The sequence below is a fragment of the Dipodomys merriami genome, unplaced genomic scaffold, assembly GCF_024711535.1.
Source record: "Dipodomys merriami isolate MVZ:Mamm:240054 unplaced genomic scaffold, mDipMer1.0.p SCAF_9, whole genome shotgun sequence".
NCBI lineage: Eukaryota > Metazoa > Chordata > Mammalia > Rodentia > Heteromyidae > Dipodomys > Dipodomys merriami.
In genome coordinates, this window is record NW_027206512.1 from 37,748,809 (window position 1) to 37,772,262 (window position 23,454).

At 39.4% G+C, this 23,454-nt stretch overlaps 1 protein-coding gene across 13 annotated transcripts in view; it reads left to right on the forward strand.

The window, feature by feature from the left end:
- The window catches only part of Fryl (FRY like transcription coactivator), a 230,725-nt gene that overhangs the window by 200,792 nt on the left and 6,479 nt on the right, over positions 1 to 23,454 (forward strand). For 7 of the 13 annotated variants that reach the window (XM_070012498.1, XM_070012504.1, XM_070012502.1 and 4 more), the window contains 10 exons: positions 712 to 873; positions 995 to 1,069; positions 1,559 to 1,735; positions 5,520 to 5,723; positions 7,997 to 8,164; positions 13,395 to 13,645; positions 14,980 to 15,190; positions 17,393 to 17,542; positions 18,102 to 18,200; positions 22,597 to 22,665. In XM_070012498.1, the coding sequence (XP_069868599.1) occupies positions 712 to 873; positions 995 to 1,069; positions 1,559 to 1,735; positions 5,520 to 5,723; positions 7,997 to 8,164; positions 13,395 to 13,645; positions 14,980 to 15,190; positions 17,393 to 17,542; positions 18,102 to 18,200; positions 22,597 to 22,665 (1,566 nt within the window). The remainder of the gene's footprint in view (positions 1 to 711; positions 874 to 994; positions 1,070 to 1,558; positions 1,736 to 5,519; positions 5,724 to 7,996; positions 8,165 to 13,394; positions 13,646 to 14,979; positions 15,191 to 17,392; positions 17,543 to 18,101; positions 18,201 to 22,596; positions 22,666 to 23,454) is intronic. The other 6 variants (XM_070012503.1, XM_070012505.1, XM_070012511.1 and 3 more) reach the window with 1 other exon arrangement.

The following is a 23,454-nucleotide window of genomic DNA, read 5'->3' on the forward strand; positions in this document are numbered from 1 at the left end:
GATCTACCACTCAGACCATACCTCCACTTTGAGATTCTGTTTGTTTTTTTTTCTTGTATGTATATATTTATGCAGTATTAGGGTTTGAACTCAGGACCTGCAATTGCCTGATAGATGCTCTACCACTTGAACCATACCTCTAGGCTTTTTGTGTTCATTATTTTTCACATACATACTTGCTTTTTTGTTTTGGCCAACCTAGACCAGGCATCATGTTTCCATTTACCTGTCTACAAATCTAGGATGACAGGTGCAAAATACCACACTCAGCTTTTCTATTAGTTGAGATGGAGTCTCATGAACTTTTTGCCCAGGCTAGCCTCAAAACTGAGCCTCCTGATCTTAGCCTCTTAATATCTAGGATTATAGACATGAATCAGATTCTATTTATAATAGATAATAGAGATATAGATCAGTGATAGCTTATTTTCTTAACATGCTCAAAGCCCTGAATTTGATCCCCAGCACAATTAGAAAAAAAATAAGCTATTAGATAATCTCATATATAGAGTGATTCATTCATTCCAATAAAGCCTCTTGATGAAAACAGATACCTTGATCTTTGATTTTTATAACAGCTATCTCTCTCTGCTTATCTTATATTTTTTGGATATTTGTAGAGAACATCATTGTAGGTCTACTACTAACCCTTACTGATGTGCGTGATATTATACTTCTTGAATGAAATGCTGGCATTTTGCTTTTGTGTAGACCCCCATCATCGGTAATAAGTATGGCGACCAGCATAGTGCGGCTGGGAGGAATGGCAAACCCAAGGTGATTGCTGTCACGAGAAGCACCTCCTCTACTTCCTCTGGCTCCAACTCCAATGCCTTGGTCCCTGTCAGTTGGAAAAGGCCACAGTTATCACAGGTACACAGAGGATAGGAAGACTGACCATTTGTGGAATAGAAGAATCAATTTTCATATGTATAAAAACTTGAGATTTTTTTTCTTTAACACTAACATTTGGCTCTTTTTTTTTCCTTTTTAGAGAAGAACAAGAGAAAAGCTAATGAATGTGCTTTCTCTCTGTGGCCCAGAATCTGGCCTCCCAAAGAACCCATCAGTGAGTCATCATTAATGCCTATGGAAACTGTAAAAATTGTGTTGGCCCATAAAGAAATGACCTTGCTTGCCTTTTCTAACTTAACCTATATGGTATCAAGAGTGGGGGGAGGGCTGGGAAGGTGGCTCAGTGGTAAAGTGCTTGCCCTGCATCATGAGGCCCTGGGTTCGGTTCCTCAGTACCACATAAGCAGAAAACGCCAGAAGTGGCCCAGTGGCTCAAGTGGCAGAGCGCTAGCCTTGAGCTGAAGAGCTGAAGGACAGCATTCAGGCCCATGACTGGCAAAAAAATAAAAAGAGTGGGGGGAAAAGATTTTGTTGTAATACCTGGTAACTATGCTGACAAAGTAGGTTTTCCACTAGTTAGACAAGAGATGGAATGAATGTGAGTTTAGGATCCACAGGAAGATGAGTTCCGGGGACTTTCAGGGTTGATGACACCAGACACAGTGACAAAGCTGATGGGGGGTTTTTTTTCTTCGGGCACCAGGTTATATTTTCCTCTAATGAGGACTTAGAGGCCGGTGACCAGCAGCCCAGCCTGATTTCTACCACTGAAGACGCCATGCAGGAGGAAGAGGTGGCCCTGGAGGACAATAACAGTGAACAACAGTTTGGCGTCTTTAAGGATTTTGACTTTTTAGATGTTGAACTGGAAGATGCAGAGGTAAGAATATGGGCTATATCTTTTTCCTTTTCTTTTTGAACTCAGGCCTCAAATGGACTAGGCTTGCTTGTTCAGCTTGGTGCTCTACCATTTGAGCCATGCATCCAGCCCTTTCATATTTGTAAAAGCTGGATTCTTTTTCTTTGTCTTCGCTTTTGTGGGGGACAGTCCTGGAGATTGAACTCAGGGCTTGGCAAGTACTTTGCCGCGTCAGCCACTCACCCAGGCCTTTTGCTTTTAGTTCTCGTGCTTTTGTCTAACTAGCCTGGAACTGTGCTCCCTCTCCGTCTGCCTCCCATGTAGCTGTGACTACAGGAGTCTGTGCATCCTACTAGCTTTTGTTCAGGCTATCCTCAACCTCAATCCTCTTACCTATCTTTTTTTTTAACAAGAGGGATCACTGGCGTGTTGTAATTTGGGGGGAGGGTTTTCAATGGCATTGGGGTTTGAACTCAGTCCATCAGCCTTGCTAGGTGTAGGCACTCTTTCCTGGCAAACCACACCTCAGTCTTTGTGTTCATTATTTTTCAAATAGAGTCTTACTTTTTGCTGAATGGGCCTGAACTCTGGTCCTTCTGTTTACACTTCCCACCATGGCTAGGATGACAGACCGGCATCACCACATCCAGCTGTTCTGTTGAGATCATGTCTCATAAGCTTTTTTGCTTAGATTAGCCTCCATCTTTCCAATCTCAGCCTCCTGTCTCACTGAGGTGACAGTTATTAGTTGGGAAGGACTTGAACCCTAGTCCTTCTGATCTGCATCTTCTAATTAGTTAAGATTACCAATAGCACCTGTCCTCATAATTATTTATGCTTAGATTTAAATGTTTTGCATGAGTATACAGATTAATTTGCAGGAAAATCATAAAGATAACGCATTAAACTTAATTTTAACAAATATGGCATTTGTCATTAAGTTGATTGCCAAAAAAGGTTTGGCTATCTAGAACCATCTCACTAGCAGATGACTGTGGTTTTCCCTTTGACATTCCCAAGTATTTTTTTCTTTTTTCTTTTTTCTTTTCTTTTTTTTTTTTTTTTTTTTTGGTCAGTTGTGGGGCTTGAACTCTGGGCCTAGGTGCTGTCCCTAAGCTCTTCAGCTCAAGGTGAGCACTCTACCACTTGAGCCACAACGCCACTTTGGTTTTCTGGTGTTTACTTGAATATAAGAGTCACAACTTTAAAAAAAAAAGAATCATAACTTTCCTTCCTGGCTGGCTTTGAACCGAGATCCTCAGATCTCAGCCTCCTGAGTAGTAGGTGTCCATCTCCCACTTACTTTTTTTCTTGCGGTTACTAACTCTCCTAGTTCCTTGTGGTTTTTGGTTTTTTTTAATATCAAAAGGCTCTTTTAAACCAATCCAGTCTAGATGATACTGACCTCTAGGTGATTTTAGATATTTTCTAAATGAAAATTTAAATACGAAAAATGAATGTATTAGTCTCTAAGACTGAGTTAGTCCAAAGTTTAAGCATGTATTTAGTATAGCTCAGTCAGGCCTCTGGTTGCCCTCTGTACAGGTCAGTAGCCAGATGGCTGTCACTGTTGTGTGTGGCCTTCCCTTCCCACAATGGTGTTTGGAGGAAGTGAGTGTCACTTCCAGGAACGTGATTAGCAGACTTCTTGCTATATCTAATTGGTTCAAGTTGAAACATTTGCCAACTTCTGAAATGACTGTTGTAGCAAATATGATAACATTGCCCTGTTGTCTTAGGCTATTAGGAAACCATTCTTTTTGTGGGGCAGTGGCCACAAAACATTTTTTATTTCAAGTCATGGTCCATATAGGCATTCTCTGTTCATTCTCCCTCCCCCCATACATACACATGAACACACACATAGTTTCAAGAGTAAACATCCTTACTGTATGCTACTTTGTGAATATTCTCCATTCTTTTTTTTCAAAAAAGGCTGGTCACCACCCTCTAAAAGTAATTTCACACTCACTTATTTTAAAAATCATATCTAAATTCTTCAGCCTTTTGGGGGGGGGAGGGTTCAGAATTTAGATTTCCAAAAACAGGCTCCCAGACTGCTAGCTCAAGTATTAGAACACTTGCCTAGGGTATGAAAATCTTCAGTTCAATCCTCAGTACCCTTTTTTTAAAAAATAAAATAAAGACAGCTTCCTGACATTTTTATGATAATATGGTAATTCTTTTGGTTTTGTTTCTCTGTTTTGTTTGCTTATCTTTAAGGAACACTAGAAATGTTTTCATGTTCATCTTTAAAATACTTTAAAATATCATTAGTAATAAATGCAGCTTTTAGTAGAACCTTATTCAGAATGGATTGAATATGCTGTAGGTTCTATATTTAATTCAAGTCATAATAACTAGGGAAGAGATATAGAAATTCTCATTTAGACCTCATAATTAAGCCTAACCATTGATAAGTATTTTCTAAAATCTGGATATAGTCCTATTAAAAACAAACTTTGTCACTGATGAAACTAAAATACCCCCAAACTTTGAAACATATAGATTATATTCATTCTCCATATGTTTTGAAGGCTGTTGTTAACATTGTGTGATAATCGTACATAATATTATTTGAAATGATGTTTTCTAGAAGGGTAGTTTCCAAAGTCTAGTAGTTTTACAGAGCTCCAGGGGCTTCTGAGATTCCTTGAGAAACAGGAAAGACCTTGGGGTCACCTAGACAGGGCCACTAGGCACCATATTCAGCCTTGTCTTCTATAAAATTCTGTTTGAATTAAATATTCCTTTGTTGTTGTTTTTAAAAAAAGGAAAATTTGAAAATTTCTATTCTGAATAATTCCTTTCTGGGTAAAGAGGTAGAAATAAGTTCTATTTTGCTAACTAACTCATATAGTTTGTCATATCAAAGTCTAAGAAAAGTTGGGGAGAATTATATCCTTACAAAAAGGCGATCACATTAGACTAACAGAAACATAATATAAATCTATAACTGGGATGAAATTTTGTCATATTTCTTCTTACCTTTTGAAATTGCAGAAGTTTCTATTTTGATAGCTGTAATCTTGATTTTAATAATAAAAAAATGACCATTGCATTTAACCAGGACAGTTATACAGATTAAAATAATTGTGACCTTATATGTTGTCAACTGAATGTGAGTATTTTAAGTCAGTTTTCTGCATTGTACCAAGTATTAAATCCATGTAAATTTTAAGGATAAGTTTGTGTTGCCAAAGTGTATCATAGAAATGTTGTTTTAAGTGTCTGTCTCTATTTCACAATATATTTTGCATTAAAAAGTAGCTTGAGTCACATGTTCAAAGCTTACTCCAGAGCTTGAATCAGTCTTTTTGAATTTTAGAAATCAGTTTTCCCAAGACAATGTAGTGTATATTTGAGTGTTTGTCTTCGTTCTTTCTAATTCTGTGTGTTTTCCTTTTTGCTAACCAGGAACTGCAGGTAAGTTGCAGCCTGGTGTTGTGATTGTTGTCATTGTCATCTGTGGTGTGTTTGTCCTCCTGTGCTTCATTCGTGCTCATTGTTAGAGTAGAAATGACCTAGAGTGTAGACATAGTAAGTAGATTCCCACAGTAATACAAAGAGAATGTTAAGAAAATTACTTAGCAAAAAACAGGCTATCAACCAAGTAATTATCTCTAAATGTAAACATTTAATGATGATTTAAACATTTAAAGAAATTGAAGGGCTGATTGAAACTCTGCTTTTGATGATGTATTCAGTATTTTTTTTCATCTCAGTATATGTTCTCCTGGTGGGTTAGTTATAACATTTATAAACATACCTTTGAGGTCTTAGAAGTCCTGTCTTGCTTTCCCAGGGTGAAAGCATGGACAATTTCAACTGGGGAGTCAGGCGGCGCTCACTGGACAGCATTGACAAAGGGGATACACCATCCCTGCAGGAGTACCAGTGCTCCAGCAGCACCCCCAGCCTGACGCTGACAAACCAGGAGGACACCGATGAGTCTTCTGAGGAGGACGCAGCCCTCACAGCCAGCCAGATCCTCTCCCGCACACAAATGGTATGCACCCGCCCTCCTCCCTTCCAACCTGGTCATTACCGGGGCCTGGGCTCTGTCTTTCATTTCGTTATGTGCAAAATACAGGTCATGACAAAACTGAAGTTAAAAGGTTCCTGTGTGCACCCATTAGCTTCTTTTCTCATCATGGTAAGCTGCTCTGAGCAATTTTTAGGGACCTCATCTTGAACTGTACATATTTTTGGTTTCAGTATGGTAAGACTACCCCTTAGTCCATCTCTGCTTTTCTTTCCTAATTAGTCTGGTATGTAAAGACCAAGCAGAGCTTTGGTCTCTTTCAAGATTGCATGAAATAGGTGGAAATTCTGGCTCACATCCCAGGGGCTAGATGACAGATTTAAAGAAGAAATGAGAAGAGTCATCATGTCATCTTTCATTGAGAAATGTGAGAGTGAAAGAAAGCCTCAAGGGCTGGAGGCATCACTCAAGTGACAGAGTGCCTAGCAAGCACAAGGCCCTGAGCTCAGACCGTAGTACTGCTGAGAGGGGTGGGGGGAGAGAGGGAGAGGGACAGTGAGTCAGGCGTCCGTGGCTCACACATATAATCCTAGCTAATCAGGAGTGGGCTCTGAGGTCTGCAGTTCGAAGCCAGCCCGATCTCTCTAAGACTCTTATTTCTAATTAACTTCCCAAAACCCAGAAGTGGATCTGTTGCTCAAGTGGTAGAGTATTAGCTTTGAGCAAAAAAGCTCAGAGACAGTGCCAGACCTTGAGTTCAAACCCCAGTATGGGCACACACATACACACGGAAAAAAAACTATTTGCAGCTGTAGCAGGGTTGGAACTTGAAGGGCACATTAAGGAAACAGCCCGACTGGGGTGTGTTAGTTCATCAATGATGGCCTTATTCATGCTAAAGTGAGCCTATCTCCCCCAGTGCAGACCCACGAGCTCACCACACCACACTCTGCAGGTCAGGTGCTGAGTAGCCTTGCTGCGCTGAGCTGGCTTTAGGTGAAATGCATTTGTGGTGGGCCTCTTCCTGTCTTCTCTGTTTTGACATCTTGTTGCCCCAATATGTCTTTGAAATGCAACCTCCCTGCTTGTTAAGTGATAGAGAACCTGCTGCTGAAAACAGCAGTAGTTACACGTGCTGAGTGAGTGTGCCAGGCTCTGTCCCAGATGTTGCATGTATTAGTTCCCACAAGTCTCTTCCCCAGGTAAGCAGGGTTGTGGTCATTCAGCAGGGTAGGTGATATGTTCCAGGAACAAAGATAGTAGATTTGAACCAGTTCTGCCTCAAGTGGCCATGCTCTTATCCATGGTTCCTAGGCTTGTCCTCAAGGAGATGTTTTCATGCCAAAGGAATGGTTGAGTTCCTGGCCACAGCAAGGAACAGAATGAGAACCAGTCAGTTCCTAGAAGCCAGCCATAACTCACACTGTGGTGTTGCCTCTGTGCCTCTGTGGCCATAGACCAAGGCTGGCATGACTCAAACTGTGGTGACGTTGCCTAACCTCTCTTTTAAATAAAACAGGACCCCTGAGAGTATCCACCTAGTGGAATTTATGAGGAATGAAGCTTCTGGCCCATAGTAGGTGCTTCATAATGATCCATACTCATGACAGTATCAAGCTGAATTGTCTGTCTATGTTAAAAGTCCAACTCTTTTCACATAGTTTTAAAATAAAGAGAAAACTTAAGTTTGCTTCTTCCTCAGAGGAAAAAATGAATTTTTGCCTCATATTGTATATTGACCTGGATTAAACTATAACCCTGCTTAAAAGGAAAATGTATAATACTTTCTTTTTAAATTAAAAACTACTAGTTTTCAAAGAAAACAAACCCAACAGTAGTTTTTTCCACTATGACAATTTTATTTTGGTTTTGTAAATTTTTTTTAAGTCTTTTTTAAACTGGTGTTGATTTTTTTCCTTGCATAAGCAAACAGCCCACCCAAGACACTTCCTGAAGATTCACCCTTGTGAATTCTCCCTGACGCAGAGAGCTCCTGCCTTCATACATTTTGAAACTGACTGAAACACCCACAAAAGTGTGAACTGCTATGTAAAGCTAACATAAGTTACACAGAGTTCTTCTACTTCATTTACTTAGCCAAATTAATCTGAACCTGCACAAATGAATGCAGGTTACAGCACCCATTCCATCCCATATAGACTGGATGGAAGCAAGGGTAACTAGGAAATTCCAGAAGTTCCTAGAATATTTCATGCTGTGGGAGGTTCCATGTGACTCTTGTGACTGTCACTAGCTCATAAACAACAAACCTCTCATCCCACCATGTCTCCTTCCAGCTAAACAACGACTCTGCTGTTGATGAACTGACACCAGAGCATCCTGACTTGCTTCTTCAATCTCAAGATTCCACCAACAGCAACACAACAGAAGAAGTGCTGCAAATCAGAGCTGAGACCCCCAGTTTGGAGGCCTGTCTAGATAATGCTAGCAGCCAGCTGCCTGAGGTGGGGAGACGTGGGGCTGGTGCATGGCCAATCTAGGTTACTTGAAGCACTCTGCCACATCCCTTGCTTGCTTTCCAAGAGTTTTCAGCTAATGTGCTAAGTATTTGATTTGTTTCTAGTATTTCTAACCTGTTGGGTTGTTTCAGACAAATTAGAGAAATCTGATTTTTTTTTTCTTTAAGTTGACAAGTTGAGGAAATAACCCACAGGTTAAAAATAATCTTGAGTGTGTCAATATGAGCATTTTGCGTTGCAGAGTGACGGTTACTACGCAGGCGCTTCTCTGGTGACAGCAGGCGTCGCCTGGGGTGCTACATTTCTTTTATTTCTCTTCCCCTTCTTGCTTTGTGTGGGGTTTATGTGATTGGGGCTGTGAGGGGGTGAGAACCTCAGGCCAGCTGTGTTAGCAGTTGGTTCAGTAACCTTTTCAAAAGACCTTCGAACCATTAGTATTATGTTTTTTGGAAAGGCCTGTGAGAAGTAAGCCAGATTCCAAGCTAATGACTGACCAAAAATAAGTAAGTATTAGTTTTCTTAGTGTTTTAATTACAGATTATTATAGATTTTTTTTAATGTAATTGCTAATGGCTCTATGAAATGTGCTTTTTTTGTCTTGGTAAGTATTAGAAATTGCAATTTTTGTCACTGTTAAAGAAATTAATGTAGCTATTATAAATCTAATCCAGTTATTAGATTGTCTTATTTTATCAAGGTGAAGTCTCATGCATGTTCTTATCAGTCTGAGAATTCATTTTACATGTTTGAACCGTCTTTAGGAGTGCAGATATATCTTGAAATAAAGGCATTCAGGCTTCCTTATCAGCAGACTTTAAAATACTTACAATAACATGGCTAAGGCTTAGATAATTAAACAAATACTATGATTGCATTAGATGTCAGACTTCGAATGAGGGAATAGAACTTGACCATAGTTTACTGTCAAGCTCAAGAAAGAACAAGAGGCATTTTTTTTTTCCTAATTACATCTCATTATGAGAAACTTGGTAGTAAGTTGAAGGCTTTGTGAAAATTTAGAGGACTGTGGCATGCTGTGCCCTAGAAGGGCTGGTGAGAAAGGACAAGTGTTGGGACCTTCCATGCAGAGAGAGATGGCATAGGGAAAGGCATGGCAGTGGGAACTTGCACGATACATTCAGGCGGCTTCAGGAAGTTCAGTTTTTCTGAAGAATAAAACAAGTAGAAGGTTAGAAACAATAGGAGAGGCAAATAGGATCTAAGACACGAGGGATCCTAAAGACGGATGATATCTTCTCAAAATGGAACTCATGCAGTTTTTTCATCCTTTCAAGAAATAGCTGAGCTAGTGAGCTTTACTGTTGAGATGATTAATTTTAAAAGACGAAGGGTTCAGTCAGGCCCTGAAGATTCACACTTATTATGCTAGTTACTGAAGGGGCAGAGATCTGAGGATTGCAGTTTGAAGCCACCCTGGGCAGGAAAGTCAGTGTGAGATACTTTTCTGTAATAAACCACCAAAAAGCCAGAAGTAGAACTGTGGCTCTGATAGATTGCTAGCCCTGGGGAAAAAAGCTCAGGAACAGTGCCTGGACTGCGTTCAAGCCCCAGGACTTGCACAAAAAAAAAGAAAGAAAGGAAAAAGGAAAAACAATGGAAAGACTAGAAACAAAGTTGATATAGTGTCTTATTTTAATTTTGGTTAACAACGGGGAAAATACCTTCTCTTTGATTACAAATTTCAGTTACTCCTGAAGGAATTGATATTTTGGAAATGTTACATTCTTTCAGATCGGACCTGTTTTTTCATCCAACAAAATTCAATGGACTTGGTTCCCAGCACTATAATGTTCCTGGGGGCATTTTTTCTACTAGATGAAAACCATTTTACTTTTGTTTCTTTTATAATGATTACTATATACTTCTTATGACATTAGATCAGGATAAGAATGAAAAGACTTTAAAAAATATGCTTTATCATTTAGAAAACAATTCTGACATTAAAATCACTGCCAAAAGAATAGCATCTATTAGCTATATTGGCCTACTATATTTTTCCCCATGTGCCTAATTTCAAGTGACTCAAAATTCTTCTCTTATAAAGAAAAGTCGGGGGTTGGGATGTAGCTCAGTGACAAAGCGCTTGCCTAGCAAGTGCAACATCCTGGGTTCAATCCCCAGTACCAAGAGAAGGAGGGGGGGGGAGGGAAGGAGAAGGATGGAAGAAGAAGAAGAAGAGTAGGAGAGCTGAAAGTATGGGAAGCACTAATATACTGAAACAAAAGCAAAATTTAAAGCACCTTCTTAAGTAACATATTTATGAGATTGCAGTTTAAGGCCAGACAGACAGAGCAGTCTGAGATTCTATCACAGTGGAAAAGGCTGGGCATGGTGGCACACACCTACCATCCCAACTGCAACAGTAAGCTAAAACTAAGAAGATGGCTGTCCAGATACATACCCTATCAGGGAGCAAGCTCTTATCAGGGAGGCAAGGCTCAACAGTAGAGTGTCTGACTAGCAAGCACAAAGCCCTGAGTTCAAACCCCATTACCATCAAAAGATGGAGGCAGGATAAGCTAGTGTATTTCATATCATGATAGAAACTTTAGCTGTTTATTCCTTACTTCTTTGTAATACATACAAATTATACTTTGATCTCTGCATAAAAACTATACTTTGATCTCTGGAAAGCATTCAATTCTTCACTTATATTTATTAAGAGAAGTCTTCACAAAGGTTTTTAATAGCTAGGAATATAGTTCATAGATCACAAAATATTCATTATAGGAAATGAATCCTGATATAACAATGCATGTGTGTGTCCCTTTGTATTACATGAAATTCAATGAAATTTTATTCTCAAAATCTTCATGTAAACAATGGAATGCATTCCTCTAGCAAAAAAGTACTTTTGTCGTGAAATTTAGATGGCATTAGAAATTTTCAGTGTATATAATGTGATAATAATTGTTGATAAAACATTATTTTGAAATTGCAATTCCGTAACAAATTATAGCCTACTATAGGTGTAAATTAATGAAAAGTGAGGTATGCTGTTTAGGTTGTAATACAGTGTTCCGTTGAGATACAATGTTTTGGCTGCCAATAACTTAGTGTGTTGAAAGTGATGTAGGAAGAAAAACATACCAGTAAGAATCCTAGATGGTGTCTGACATCATCACATAGGTATCTTCCCAAATGACTAGTGCTTGTCCATTCAGTGGCTGAATCTCTAAAAAGAGATTCAGAGGAAAACCACAGTTTATATTAAATGTAAACTATTAGGATGGTTAGGAAATGGTTGTGCTGTACTATTTTTAAATGATGCTCTGTGAAGACAGGGTTTGCTGCTTTCCCTGTTCAGCTCTATCTAGACCCCTGTTCTCTTAATACAGGTCATAGTCACACCCCATATTCCTGCACCTTAGCTCTCTTTCACTGATATGCCACCCCTCCCCATCTTTGCCTGGTGCTCTATATGCTGTTTCCTCTGAAGAGACTCCAAAAACATGTGGTCTTTCCTCCATTGAGTACCGGTAGTCATTTGTATATTGATCATATTCACCTTACTATATATAATGTTATATATACTATTTACTGTATATTATTTTCAGTTGGCCTAACGCCATTATTAGTTTGGAAGCTAATTATGGTTAGGAAATAATTTGTACCAGAGTATCCCTCCAGATCTGGTCAAGGTCTAGGCTAACTTAGGGTTAGGGCCTCCAGTTTTCACTGAAATTTTTATGCTTTTGAAAGAAAACTCATTTTTAACCATAAAAAAAAAATTAAAAACTATTGTAAAGCCAAAGTCTCTTAGGTGTAAGTATTAGAAGAATTTGATCATTGTTCCTAAAACTGAGACCACTAGTACTTAAGTTCAAACTGGTTATGCTAGTATCTGTGCACATCTCAACATGGAGTTGGTGCCTTTATGCTTTATGCTTTGAGAGCATCTTCTATTAGCATGCACTAATTGTACAAGAGGTCAACACCTCTGTAGTGTGACATTGCCATACTTGCTTATAATGTGTCCCAATCAGACTTACTCTCTTACCACCATCCACTCTTCTATCCATTCTTTTTTTTTGGTCGGTCATGGGGCCTGAACTCTGGGCCTGGGCGCTGTCCCTCAGCTCTTCAGCTCAAGGCTAGCGCTCTACCACTTGAGCCACAGCGCCACTTCGGCTTTTTCTGCTTATGTGGCGCTGAGGAATCAAACCCAGGGCCTCATGCATGCAAGGCAAGCGCTCTACCACTGAGCCACTTTCCCAGCCCCAGTCTCTACTCTTCTAAAACAAACCTTCAGCAGGTATTTTCTGTTTTCATACCTGCATTTTTCTTTTGTGATAGTAGTAATCTATTCACTGAACCAGTATCTATCACACTTCTAGCCCATGCCAGTCACATAGCGACATTATTTCGTTGATGGTAACAATGGATAGGAAAGAGGAAACATAAGCATTATATTTTATAACCAATATTTTATTATTATTTACTTAAGGATTTTAGAAGTACAGTTCAATTTCCTAATCTCTGTTAATCTCCAGCTTTAAAAGGATGGTGCTTTAGTCTTGTTGCCTGTAACTGTCCTTACATTTCCAGAATTAAGCTCATTGATTGGCTGCCATGATTGTTGAGGTTCACATGATTGTTGAGGTCCTTCTGACCTGCTCCGCATTTGTAGGCAGCCCAAGGCCAGTGGGTTCAGTATTCTGATTCATCTCCTTGCTGAGAAGAGAATCACTGTTGTATAGTAGTATAATATTATACTATAATATATACTGTAGTATAATTTAAAAATGGGAGTACAATTAAGAGAAAATTGATAGTCGTGAAAGTTTCTTTATGTGGAATTAGAATATATAGAAAAACAATTTTTCCAAAGGTCTATTTCCGAGTAAACACCTTAATCCTATATATAACTGAAAAGAAAGCGGGATAATTTCTATTTGTTTCTATATGGCAGTAAGAGATAAAGTGTAATTTCAATGTATTTAGAGCTGAGAGATAAAACATGGGGTAGGGTGTGAGCCCCTGAGTTCAATACTGAGCACTGGGGAAAAAATATCAAAAACAAAAACACTCTTTACAAAAATGATCTTATATAGTGAAAGAATCCAGAAGCTCCAAAAGTGAACAAAGATTCCTTGATTGAAGAAATGTGGGTGGGTAGCAATAATTCCTAAAGTATTGCTAAAATACTTTCTGTAATGTTGTTGAAGTTCACTAAAAATGGATCATTTCACAGGATACAAGTTCAGTATTAAAGGAGGATCATGTTACAGCCTTTGAAGATGAAGGGTCATATCTTACACAAGAACAGCAGGAGGACTCTCTTGTGTGTCAAGGAATTCTTGACTTAGAAGAAACTGATATGCCAGAACCATTGGCTTCTGAAAGCTACCCAGAGTCAGTCTGTGAAGAGGATGTTACCTTGGCTTTGAAAGAGCTTGATGAAAGATGCGAAGAAGAGGAAGCAGATTTCTCTGGACTGTCTAGGTAAGATACCATCTCCAGCACATGTGAAGTGGTGTTTTCCACACCACTCCATCCTAAAATACCCAAATCTGTTTGTCTATAAGTATACTGTCTTTGTTTTAAAAATTAAAATGACTTATAAATATTACTTTAATGACTTTGACAATTTTGTTTGTAAAACTAAAAACATTTTATTTATAAAATCATTTTTGTGTGTGTGCTGTCCTGGGGCTTGAATACAGGGCCTGGCACCGCCCCTGTACCTTTTTGCTCAAGGCTAGTACTCTACCACTTGAGCCACTACCAGATTTCTGGTGGTTAATTGGAGGTCAGAGTCTCATGGACTTTTCCTGCCTGGACTGGCTTTAAACCACAATCCTCAGATCTCAGCCTCCTGAGTAGCTAGGATTACAGGTGTGAGACCCCAGCTCATGCACCAGTGTGTGGTGTATGATTTTTATAAAGCCTTATGGAGCTGTCTTATAATGGGCATCATGCAATTTTAAGACCCTAGCACATTTCTTCATCTTCAGGACTTCAAATCAGAGTATCAACCCAAGCTTCCTCATTGTTTTATTTTTCACGTAGTGCCTGACTGCAGTGATCATAAACTCCTCAGCAGAAACAAAGAGTCTTAGGCGTCATTTTATCTACCCTACTGCTAAGACTCAATGTGTACTTAAAATATAACAGAGCTCTCACTGTGTGCTGTGACAAATAGCTTTGGCCTTGCATCTACAGTCTTTGGTTCAAATTCTGACTCAGATATTTCCTACCCAGTAACTCATGTACATTGTTTAACTCCACTACACGTTTTGTTTCCTCATTTGCAAAATCAAGATAGAAATACAATTACATTACAACCTTCTTAAAGTTGTGAAGCTTGAATTAAATAGAGTCCTTGATGTAGAAGTACACAATCAAAATTCTTCAGTATTATTATCATTGATGGGAGGCAAAATAAAGAAGGTGATAGATGTAGTTCAAGTAGTACCGTACCTGCCTAGCAAGTTGAGGGCCCTGTGTTCAAACCCCATACCTTTAAAAAAAAAAAAAAGTGTCTAAAATTGGCCACTTAAAATGGAAGCAGTATAATCTGTGTCATTAAAGAACAGCAGCATATTATAAGTCGTTGGTTCTTTTCATCTACTTGAAATGAAGAGTTCTATTTCTAAAGATGTTAATTTTGCTTGTTAAAATTGCTTCTTCATGCTTCCTTATGAAGTTTAGTGTGTGTGTGTGTGTGTGTGTGTGTGTGTGTGTGTGCGCGTGCGTGTGTGTGAGAGAGAGAGAGAGAGAGAGAGACTTGGCCTGTTCTTTTAAGACAGTTTGACAATTGCTGTGATATTTATTAGCAGTCAAGACGAGGATGAGCAGGATGGCTTTCCAGAAGTGCAGACATCACCTCTGCCCTCGCCCTTTCTTTCTGCCATAATTGCGGCTTTTCAGCCCGTGGCCTATGATGATGAAGAGGAAGCCTGGCGCTGCCACGTCAATCAGATGCTGTCAGACACCGATGGGTCCTGCGCAGTGTTCACTTTTCATGTGTTTTCAAGGCTGTTTCAGGTCAGTGAAGTTTAAGGTTTCAGAATTCACATCAGAATTACCTGACAGAGTCGCTCATGCCTGGAACCTCACTACTTGTGAGGACAATAGCAAGGGATCAAGGCTTGTTCTTAACCCGAGCCAGTGTTTGCGAGACCCCTTCTCAACTTACAGATAAGCACAGCAGTGTGTGCCTGACACCATAGCTTTGTGGAAGGCCAAATTTAAGAAGATCTGGACTCCATACCAGCCCAGGGAAAAAGCCATGAGATTCGTCTCAGTGGAAAAAGCTGGGGGGAAGGGGATGGAGGGGGGCTTGCACCTGTCATCTCAGCTACAATGGGAAACGTAATAGGTGGCTAACAGTCCATGCCTGGGCAGCTACCTCAAAATTAGTCAGTACAACTGGGCACCGGTAACTAACGCCTATAATCCTCGCTACTCAGGAAGCCGAGGTCTGAGGATCACTGTTCAAAGCCAACCCAGGCAGGAAAGTCCATGAAACTCTTAACTCCAATTAACCACCAAAAAGCCAAAAGTGGAGCTGTGGCTCCAGAGGTACGCCACTCACCTTGAGCAAAATAGGTACAACGCCCAGGTCCTAGGTCAAACCCCAGGAGAGAGAGAGAGGGAGACACACACACACACACACACACACACACACACACACACACACACACACACACAGAGATGTGAAGGAGAGAGAGAGAGACACACACACACACACACACACACACACACACACACACACACACACACACACACACACACACACACACACACACACACACACACACACACACACACACACACACACACACACACACAGAGAGAAATGTGTCTCGGCAAGCACAGGCCTGTCCCCTATTCTATTTTGTCCCTGCAAAATAAAATTACCTGATAAAGTTACAGGTTTTTTTTTTCCTACTATTTGTATGGATAATCTTAATGAATATTACTTTCTAAGCTAGTAGTAGTATTGAAATTCACAGAATGTTCTCATGATGCTGGAATATTATGTAATTAATAAGACAATTGGAATAAAACCTCAATGCAACACCTGATGAGTTTTTTCTGCAGTGCTACCATTGCACAAACCCAGAAACCAAAGGCATAGTTCTGATAAGTGGGAGTTAAATGAATTGTCACTTCCATCACTGTGTGGACGGAGCATGAAGCTGCTATGGTTCCTTTCAGGCTGAAGCAATAAGAGCTCTCATGTATTGAGTACTCACTGAATGCTCTGCACTTGCTCAGTGCTCTTCATTAAGCGTTCTCTATGGAATGTGGGTACTAATTCAGCATTCTGTAACTAGGAACTTACAGCACAGAGAAATGCCACCATGTAAGCTCAATTACCTACCACCTTTCCACCTTACCTATGTGTACTGCCTACCAGGGAAGACCCAGCTATATACATGTTCTCACTGAAGTTTCCCAACCACTGCAGCCTCCAGTGTGCCCTCCAGGATGATCTTTAGTGCTCACTTACAGGAATATTTACTTAATACTGTGCTGACTGCATCACTGCTTGGTTTTCTGTTTGCATTCTTTTCTTTACAGTGGTTGTGTTTCTCAGTGCTTAAAGCTGTGCCTTAAGATTTCCTTCCTTCCTTTCTTCCTTCCTTCCTTTCTTCCTCCCCTCCATCATTCATTCCCTCTCTATATCCCAGTGCCATCTAATAGCACTATACATACATATGTAGGTATGCATTAACTATCTGCAGTAACTATACAATGGCTAATCTAGTCTAACAAGTACTATGAGTCGATCACTGCCTAGTGGCTTATGTGAATAAATACTCTTGGATTCTGGGAAGATACAACCCTTAATTCCTTTTTATGACTTAACACAGATGGCAGCTTATACCATGATCATGAACTATACTTGTAAGTTTCTTTCAGGTAGAATTTGACTTTAGAAGAGCAAATTCTCCACATGCAAGGGCTTGGCTTCCAGAGATGAGCAGCATACAAGTCCCTCTGTCTCGGGGAAGTGAATAGCCTGTGACTTTTTTTCCCCAATACTATTGTTTTCATCTTTTTTAGAAATTAACATATTTCCTAAAGAAATATGTAAAACATGTATTTATAGCTCAGTTATAGAATTCTGTATATTATTACAATAATTGTTAAATAGTATTCCATTTGTGAATTATCCTTCTGTATTTAACAGTGAAAAGCCTTTTTATGATATTAAGCATCACACGCTTTCCCCCACAGACAATTCAGAGGAAGTTTGGAGAGATAACTAACGAGGCAGTCGGGTTTCTGGGTGAGAGTCTGCAGCGCATTGGTACCAAATTTAAAAGTTCCTTGGACGTGATGATGATGTGTTCCGAGTGTCCGACGGTCTTTGTAGATGCTGAAACGGTAAGTGTTCACACTTAGCCTTGTTAGGAAGACAAAGTTGGAATGGCAGCCTTCAGTTAAGTTTTCTTTAAGCGGAATTCCAAAAGTTAAAGTGTCAAGGTTTATATTTTCAACAGGATAATACATATCTGGCAACATGCTGTTCAAGATTACTAGATGTTGAGCTCTAGAACGCTCTGCTTCTGACCGTCCCTGCCCTCACCCTGGCTCCACAGATTTCCCATGGTCAAGCAGGAGGGTCATGCTGTACAGACATCTCCTTTCCTGATTCTTGAATAAAAATGGATAGGAGATGAATAGGCTTCCCCATGATAGAGTGCCTTATCATCTCTGTCTTTTGGCTAAGCACATTTGTAGATTATATAGCTGTGTACACAGAGAACGGGGGCTTAAAAATCTTCAGGGATGGTGCCTTGGGGGTGTAGATCGAGTGTCTGTGCCAAAATGGGACAGTGTGGTAAGGGACAACCAACTGACAGCTATTCTATGACCCAGAAATTGTCATTCTCATGGCTGTGATCATAGTGTAATGTGGATCAACTTGTGTCTGGTTTGACAGCTGATGTCATGTGATTTGCTAGAAACACTCAAGTTCAGTGTTTTAGAGCTTCAAGAACACCTGGATACCTACAATGCCAAAAGAGAAGCAGCTGAGCAGGTTAGTCATCTTTTTTTTTTTTTTTTGGTCGGTCGTGGGGCTTGAACTCTGGGCTTGGGCGCTTTCCCTCAGCTCTTCAGCTCAAGGCGAGCGCTCTACCACTTGAGCTACAGCGCCACTTCCGGTTTTCTGGTGGTTTATTGGAGATAGGAGTCTCACAGTCTCTCCTGCCCAGGCTGGCTTTGAACCGCGATCCTCAGATCTCAGCCTCCTAAGTAGCTAGGATTACAGGCGTGAGCCACCAGCACCCGGCAGGTTAGTCATCTTTTACAGTGTGAAAAAGGTAGTTTACTTTTGATGCTATAAGTATTTCCCTGGCCGTAGAATAACCTGGGCAGAAAAGAGGCCCTCTTAGCACTGGTCTCAGGCTTGTGCTGGGGATAGGGTCTGGAAACTTTCTTCCCTGTTCAGTAAATCCATCTCTGGTTTTGAGAAATTGGCCTTATAAGAGCCTAAGAAGAAATCCTGGAAGACCATAGATTTATAAAAAGCTTGTGTGTGGAGACTGATAGCCGCTGTCAACGTTGCAAGTAGGGAAATAGATACAGTATTTGCAAATGCAGTACAGAATCATGGTCTAGAATGTCTCCACGCTGACAGTACTCCCATCTTCCCCCATAATGTGTGAATGTGTGTAGGCAAGCAAAGTGCATAGCTAAGTTACAGGTGCTACTTGCTAAGAAATGCTTCTTTTATTCCATTGAAAACTAGCCCCCTAGCATGAATCTGGTATGTTTTCAAGTGGCAAGTACAAAAATACAAAGAAAATATGATTCTCCTTTTCAGACAAACTGTCTACCATAGGCATTTTTGTTTTAAAATAGATGAGTGTTCACTAAGTATGAAAAATGAAGTTTAAAATCTGATTCTTCTAAATATTATAGATAGGAATATAAGATATAAGTACTAACTAGAAATATGAATATAAACATCTGAAATGCAAAATAGTTCAAAATATGAAACTTTTTAATGATCAGCATAAAATTTCAAGTAGAAAAATGTCATGAAATGTAGGCAAATGTAATCAAAAAAGGAGTATATTTTTTAAAAAATGAGGGCCAGGGCAGAGTAACTGCCTGGCAAGCCCAAGACTCTGAGTTCAAATTCCTATATTGCCCACCCCCCAAAATGTATAAGAAAATGATTATCACAGATATGTAAATTAAGAGTAAGAAATGATGGTAAATGCCAAACAACCACACTTATAATCCTAGCTATTCAAAAACAAAGCTGACATCAGACCACATTTTGAGGCTAGCCTCAGCAAAAAGTTGAGAACACCCCCCCACACACACACATTTTAACCAATGAAACAACCAGACTATTCAGGAAGCAAAACAGAAGGGTCCATTTTGTAGTCCAGGGTTATAGTCCTCTTGTGAAAATAATGAAAATTAAAAGGGCTGCAGGTGTGGCTCAAGTAGTAGTTTGCTTATTAAGTGGAACCCCAGTACTTCCTGCCTTTCCCCATCCCTCCCCCAAAAGACTACCAAATAAGTACAGGACCAAGACTCAGTAAAGATGTAATTTTTTTTCTCCTAAAATAATCTGTAGATATAATGTGATCTGATTCAAAATCTGACCATTTATGGAAATTCCTAGTCTAATTCTAAAATTTACATAATACAAACAAACAGCTAATAATAGTGCACACAATTTTCTTAGACATAGTTCAGCAAACTCCAGGTTTCAGATCAATTCTACCCCACTGCTTATTTTTGTAAATAAATAAAGTTTTTCTGGGACACAGCCATCTCATTTGTTTGCCACTTGCATATTACAAGACTTGAGTATCTGCAGCACAGACAGTATAGTTTATAAAACCTAAAATATTTACTATTCTGCTTTATAGAGAGGTTTTCCATGCCTCAACGGAGTTTGAACTTAGACTTGTACCCAATAACTTATTTCACACCTCAAACAGTGCCAAAGACCAATGGAATATAATAGACAATCAATACAATCCACTAAGAGATCATACAATGTAATCACAGAATTAAAACAAAAGTACTATTGTAGTGAAGTAGAAAAGAATGTTCTTCACAAATTATGTTTGTATGGGAGATTCTTTCCCACGGCACCATCTTCCTATTTCTTGCCCTATCTATTCTTCTTTTCCCTACTTTTTCTTTCTCCTTTCTCCTTTTCTGCCAATCACATACTTGCATGCAGCTTTCTCATTCTACTAGTTTCACCTTTTTTGATGGTACTAGGGATTAAATTTAGAGCCTTGTGCCATACCACACAAGTGCCTTACTATTGAGGTACATACTCAGCCCCTACTAGTATTTTTGTTATATATTCTTTGATGTTTCTCTCTCGCGCATAGTGAGAATAGAAATCTCTAGGATTTATTGTTGTTATTGCTTTGAGCCTGTTCTGCCCAAGAGGAAAACTGCACACAGACTGTTAAGTTCACTTCTCTGAACTTCCCTTTTCTCAGCATTGTGGCCTTCACTATCTCACAATCTTTGATTATTGTGTTTTTCTAGATACAGTAGGAAACTATGGCTACAAACTTGAGTCCCTTCAGCCGCTGTGCCTAGAGACATGTGTAGAAAGACCCCTAGAATCAGCAGTGGGACAAATGCAGAGTTCACTTGAGGCCCCACCTCTGATGCCCTGGTCCTGGCTGGTAGTTCTCAGTGAGTGTAATTTTCCTTGGAGCATTGAGCTTACACAAGCCTCTCTACCATACCCAGAGCAGAGCTTCCTCACTAGATAAATATGGACCTTCATTTGAGCTTGAGCAAAGAAAATAGGACAGATCGATTAGGATAGGGACTGAGGCTGCATGCAGTTGTCTAACATGCACTATGAAAGGTGTGGACCTGCCCTTTGCAAGCCAGTGTTTGGCTATGGAACTGTTATGGTTGAGGCTTCTCTTTAACAGGTTAACAGTTGGAAATAAGTACCCTAAAGCCGGGCACTGGTGGCTCACATCTGTAATCCTAGCTACACAGGGGTCTGAGGTCTGAGGATCACGGTTCAAAGCTAGCCCAGGTAGTAGAGTCCATGAGACTCTTATCTCCAATTAACCACAGGAAAACCTGAAGTGGAAGTATGTGTGGCTCAAAGTGGTAGAGTGTTAGCCTTAAGCAAAAAAGCTCAGGGACAGCACCCAGGCCCTGAGTTCAATCCCACAGCCAACAAATAAACAATAATTACATTGAATAGTGCTGAAATCAATATGTATGTGATATAAAAATTAATTTAGTACAATTAAGTCATTAAAAAATCAACTGAAATTATTTCCTCCAAGTTTATTGGTATTCTTGGGCAAACAACTACCATAATGATAATTCACTATACAAACATTTTAATCTTGTGTATGAATAGAGATAAATTCAACGATCCATGGTAGATGTCAAGTGAATTCTGCTAATGTTAAGAAATCTGCTGATAGCTTTTGACAGTGTCTGCCACTGGCCACATCTCACCCGAAAAGCTTAACATGTTTTTCTCCAGAGATGCTGTCAAGAAAATAGCCCAAGGGGCCAGTACAGTCTGAGTGACTGGGATAAAAGGAACAGAAGGTCAAAGAGATGGTTCTTGAAATAACTGAAATGTCTGGTTTTAATTCTTTCCATACGCTACGACTGAGAATTTTAAATGTCTAATATAAAAACATTTTCAGAGTTGCTGTGTAATGTAGCAATTATATAACCCCTCCCAAGAAAACCTAGGACATCAGAAGAAGTGACAATCAAAACCTAGGAGCTTAACTTGAAGGCTCTTTGGTTTTACTTCAGTTTACAATTCTGTGATTCCAGCGTTCTTTTCTGCTCTGCCACAGTGCTATTCTTTTGTTTTTATTTAACAAAAGAAAATGTACTTAAATATCAACTTCAAGAATAATCCCTGGAGAAGGAAAAACCGTATTTGGTTTCTGCATCCACTATTCTTTAGAAATAGCATTTATCATTTGTTGTTATCTAAAAAGAAGTAAAAGATTTAAGTGGATTTTGGTTTTTGTTTCACTAATTAAAACTGACAGCAGTCTTCTGAGAATTACACTACTGATAAGCAAATAGAACCAGTCAGTTCTAAGTTGCCTTATTAAATTGACCAGAGGGGAAGAAAATCTGATCTCTTCTTACATTAGGAAAAGGTCAGGAATAGATTGTGGAGATTTCTAATAAAATCTGCAAACAAAAAGCTTTTCTTACCTAGAAGACTGTTTATAATAATTTTCATTACTAAACTCACAGTAGTGCATATCTTGTTATTGACTTCTTATCGTGCCCTTATTTGTTCTGTGAGAGGAATGAAAGTGTTCTATCCACAAACACTCCTAGAGCTTCAAGTCATTTTAAGTTTGTAGTTTGGTTGTGGATGGCTTCATTGTGTATTACACAATTACTGTATTAAAATTTGCTGTTACTTACTTCTTCAGTGGTTAGACAATTGTAAAAGGACATTTGGTGCCAAAGAAGACATATATAGGATAAACCCAGATGCACAGGTAAGTCTCTTGTCCTTGCTTTTAATGTATTACTATGCCAGGTAGAACAGTGTATGTGTTCAGATGTCCTTACTTGGTAGTCCTAGAAACAGAGAATATTGCAAACCTTTTCATATTGCTTATCAGAACAATCTTTGTAAAAATTAGGTTCAATGAAATATTAGTTTAGTAATGAAAAATTCACTTTTATAAAAATGAGCCACCAGCTTGTGACGGAAGCTTAATAACATGCAGCAGATAACCCTGCAGGATATCTGGGCCGTTGGCTAGCATTTAGATGCATCAGCTCTTAGAGCAAGAAATTTCTTCTGCAGTAGTGTTCTGTACATGTCAGAAAGCAAACCTATGCCTATGTGTCCAAATTAGTGAAATTCTGATTGAATAAATTTATTTTTCTCTGGTATAAAGTCCATGAAAATATCAGCGATGTATTTCTGATGCTGTTGGGTTTTTTGTTGTTGTTGTTGTTAGTTTGTTTTTGTTTTTGCCAGTTCTGGGGCTTGAACTCAGGGCCTGGGCACTGTCTCTGAGCTTCTTTTGCTCAAGGCTAGCACTCTACCACTTGAGCCACAGCGCCACTTCCAGCTCTTTTTATGTGATACTGAGGAATCAAACCCAGGGCTTCATGCATGCTAGGCAAGCACTCTACCATTGAGCCATATGCCCAGTCCAGCAATGTATTTCTTAAGGAAAGATGGGCAAGAATATTTTCAAGATCTTCTAGCCATGCTAATGGGAGCAACTTCATTTGGGGAAATGCATTTATGGACTGAACAGTCCCCACAATTA